This window comes from Charadrius vociferus, unplaced genomic scaffold, assembly GCF_000708025.1.
Source record: "Charadrius vociferus isolate BGI_N301 unplaced genomic scaffold, ASM70802v2 scaffold529, whole genome shotgun sequence".
Lineage (NCBI taxonomy): Eukaryota > Metazoa > Chordata > Aves > Charadriiformes > Charadriidae > Charadrius > Charadrius vociferus.
Genome location: NW_009650172.1, coordinates 1,235,122 through 1,237,255, shown reverse-complemented (window position 1 = coordinate 1,237,255; position 2,134 = coordinate 1,235,122). Strand labels below are relative to the sequence as shown.

Sequence of the window (2,134 nt, the reverse complement as noted above, 5' to 3'; positions counted from 1 at the left end):
CTACTGGCCCTGCTGCTGCCTCATGTAGGTGATGATGTCGTTCTTCACGACGGCGATGTTGGCACGGTGGTACCAGCGCATGACGGGCACGCCATCGGGGCCCACCAGGAACTTCTCGAAGTTCCACTTGATGTCATGGTTCCGCAGGGGCTCCCAGAAGAGGTTTTTGGGGTTCCCGAACTCCTCCGCCACTGGGGGACAGGCGTTCTGCAACAGGGGGCCAACACATCACTGCCTTGCCCCCCCAAAACAAGCTGGGCACTGTCCCCCCACCCCTCACCACCACAGCACCCACCTTCAGGAAGGTGTAGACCTTCTGCTCCTTCGCCCCGTTCACATCCCCTTTCTGGAAGAGCTGGAAGTTGGGGACGAAGCCACCCCCTGGCCGGACATACCTGCAAGGGGAGGGTGGGCAGAGCACCGTGCGATGGGCAGCTCTCCGTGCTGCATGAGGGTACCAGGGGACCCCCAAGCCCAGCCAAGGGGGGCAGATGCCCTGCAGCCCCCACCGCAATACTCACTTCAGCGCAGGGAGGATCTCCGAGTTCTGGCCAGGTTCCTGCTTTCCAAATTGGTTGGAGGGGAAGCCCAGGACCACGAGCCCGTAGGGCCCCAGTTCATTTTGTAGTGCATTCAGTTCTGCACGCAAGCAGAAGCAGGGATGGGTTAGCAGGGGACCGCACTTACCCCCACACCTGCATTGACCCCCTCGGAGCATCCCTGGCCACGTCAGGTCCTGGGGAGCAGGCATTATCCCGTCCTTCCCTCAGCTCCCCAGGGCAGGACGGCCCGTGGGGACCTGCCAAGGGCTGCACGCCTGGGTGACACCGCCTGCCACGTCCCCCAGGGTGCCTGTGCCCCACGGGACCCTTACCGAGGTACTGCAGGGTGAGGCCTCAGTACGTGGCCACGTTGACGAAGAGGACCATCTTCCCCGCGTACTTCCTAAAGGGGACGTACTCGTCCCCATCGATGGTCAGGGCCCCGTAATCGTAGATGGTGCCCTGCACCGAGCCGTAGCATTTCACCTGTGGGGCGAGGAGCATCCCATGGGAGCGGGTTGGGGGCTGCCAGACGTCCCACTCACCCACCCCGCGGCCCCCCACGCCGACCCACGCAGCAGGTTCAACCCTGGCACTGGCTGAGATGGCAGCTGCCAGCGTTGTATCTCCTGCCCCAAATGCCGCTGGCAGCAGCCAGGCTCCGGCACGCCAAGGTCGCGATGGTGGCTTGTGCATGCACATGCGTGTGTGCACACATGTGCACGCCTGGCCAGCGGGGCTGGCTGCAGCTGGAGGGATGTTTACCCGACCAGGGTCAGGCAGGAAGGCGAGAGGCTGGAAAACAGCCCGAGCTGGCGTGGGGACACCATCCCCAGGGCTGCAGGCGGGCAGAACCCCCCCACCCCCTTCTGGGGCTGGGGTAGTCGGGGTGCCGAGCGCTCAGTCAAGGAGGGATCAGGGCTGGATCAGCCCCATGGCAGGGAAGGGCCGGGGTGGAGCAGCTTCTGCCTGCGGCACTGCAGGGGTTAACCCAGGGGAGCCCATCTCCCGTTCCCATCAGGGCACCCAAGCTCACCCAAGTGCCACCGAGGGGCTATTTTGGGAGCTGGAAGGAGACAGAAGTCACAGGGGCCGTGCCCCGGAGAGCTCAGCCTCCATGGGGCCGGTTGGATCCCCGCAGTGGGGCTCCGTTTCACCCACCCGCCGTGGGGAGTGTGGCCGGGGACCGGGGGTGACAGTCACCCCTGCTCTCTGCCCACCGGGACGTGGGGACACAGCGGCCCCCGCACCCTCCAAACACGGGTGCACCCCCCTGGACACTGCGTGTGGAACAAAAGCCCCGTGCTCTGCCCCTATGGGGGTCACAGAGGGGACACACACACACACACACACACACACACACACACACACACACACACACACACACAAGGCTCTGTCCCCCTCTGTCCCCAACCCCACGACAGCGATTCCCCCTTTGCAAGAACTACCTCACAAAAATCCGCTCCCCCTCCCCGTGATTTAGGCACCCGCACTGGGGGAGGGGGGGTGGGGTGTCACCGTGCCCCCCAGTGCTGCCCCTGGGAGCCCTGCAGCAAGCCTTGGGGACAGGAGGGTGTCCAGGCTGGCACATC

At 64.9% G+C, this 2,134-nt stretch overlaps 1 protein-coding gene across 1 annotated transcript; it reads right to left on the bottom strand.

Moving 5' to 3' along the window:
- On the bottom strand, positions 1-1,046 carry GPX3 (glutathione peroxidase 3 (plasma)). The gene is given in 4 exon segments (XM_009892632.1): positions 1-207; positions 296-395; positions 522-639; positions 875-1,046. Coding segments are annotated over 4 exon segments (597 nt in total).
- Between the last annotated feature and the right edge of the window lie 1,088 nt (positions 1,047-2,134).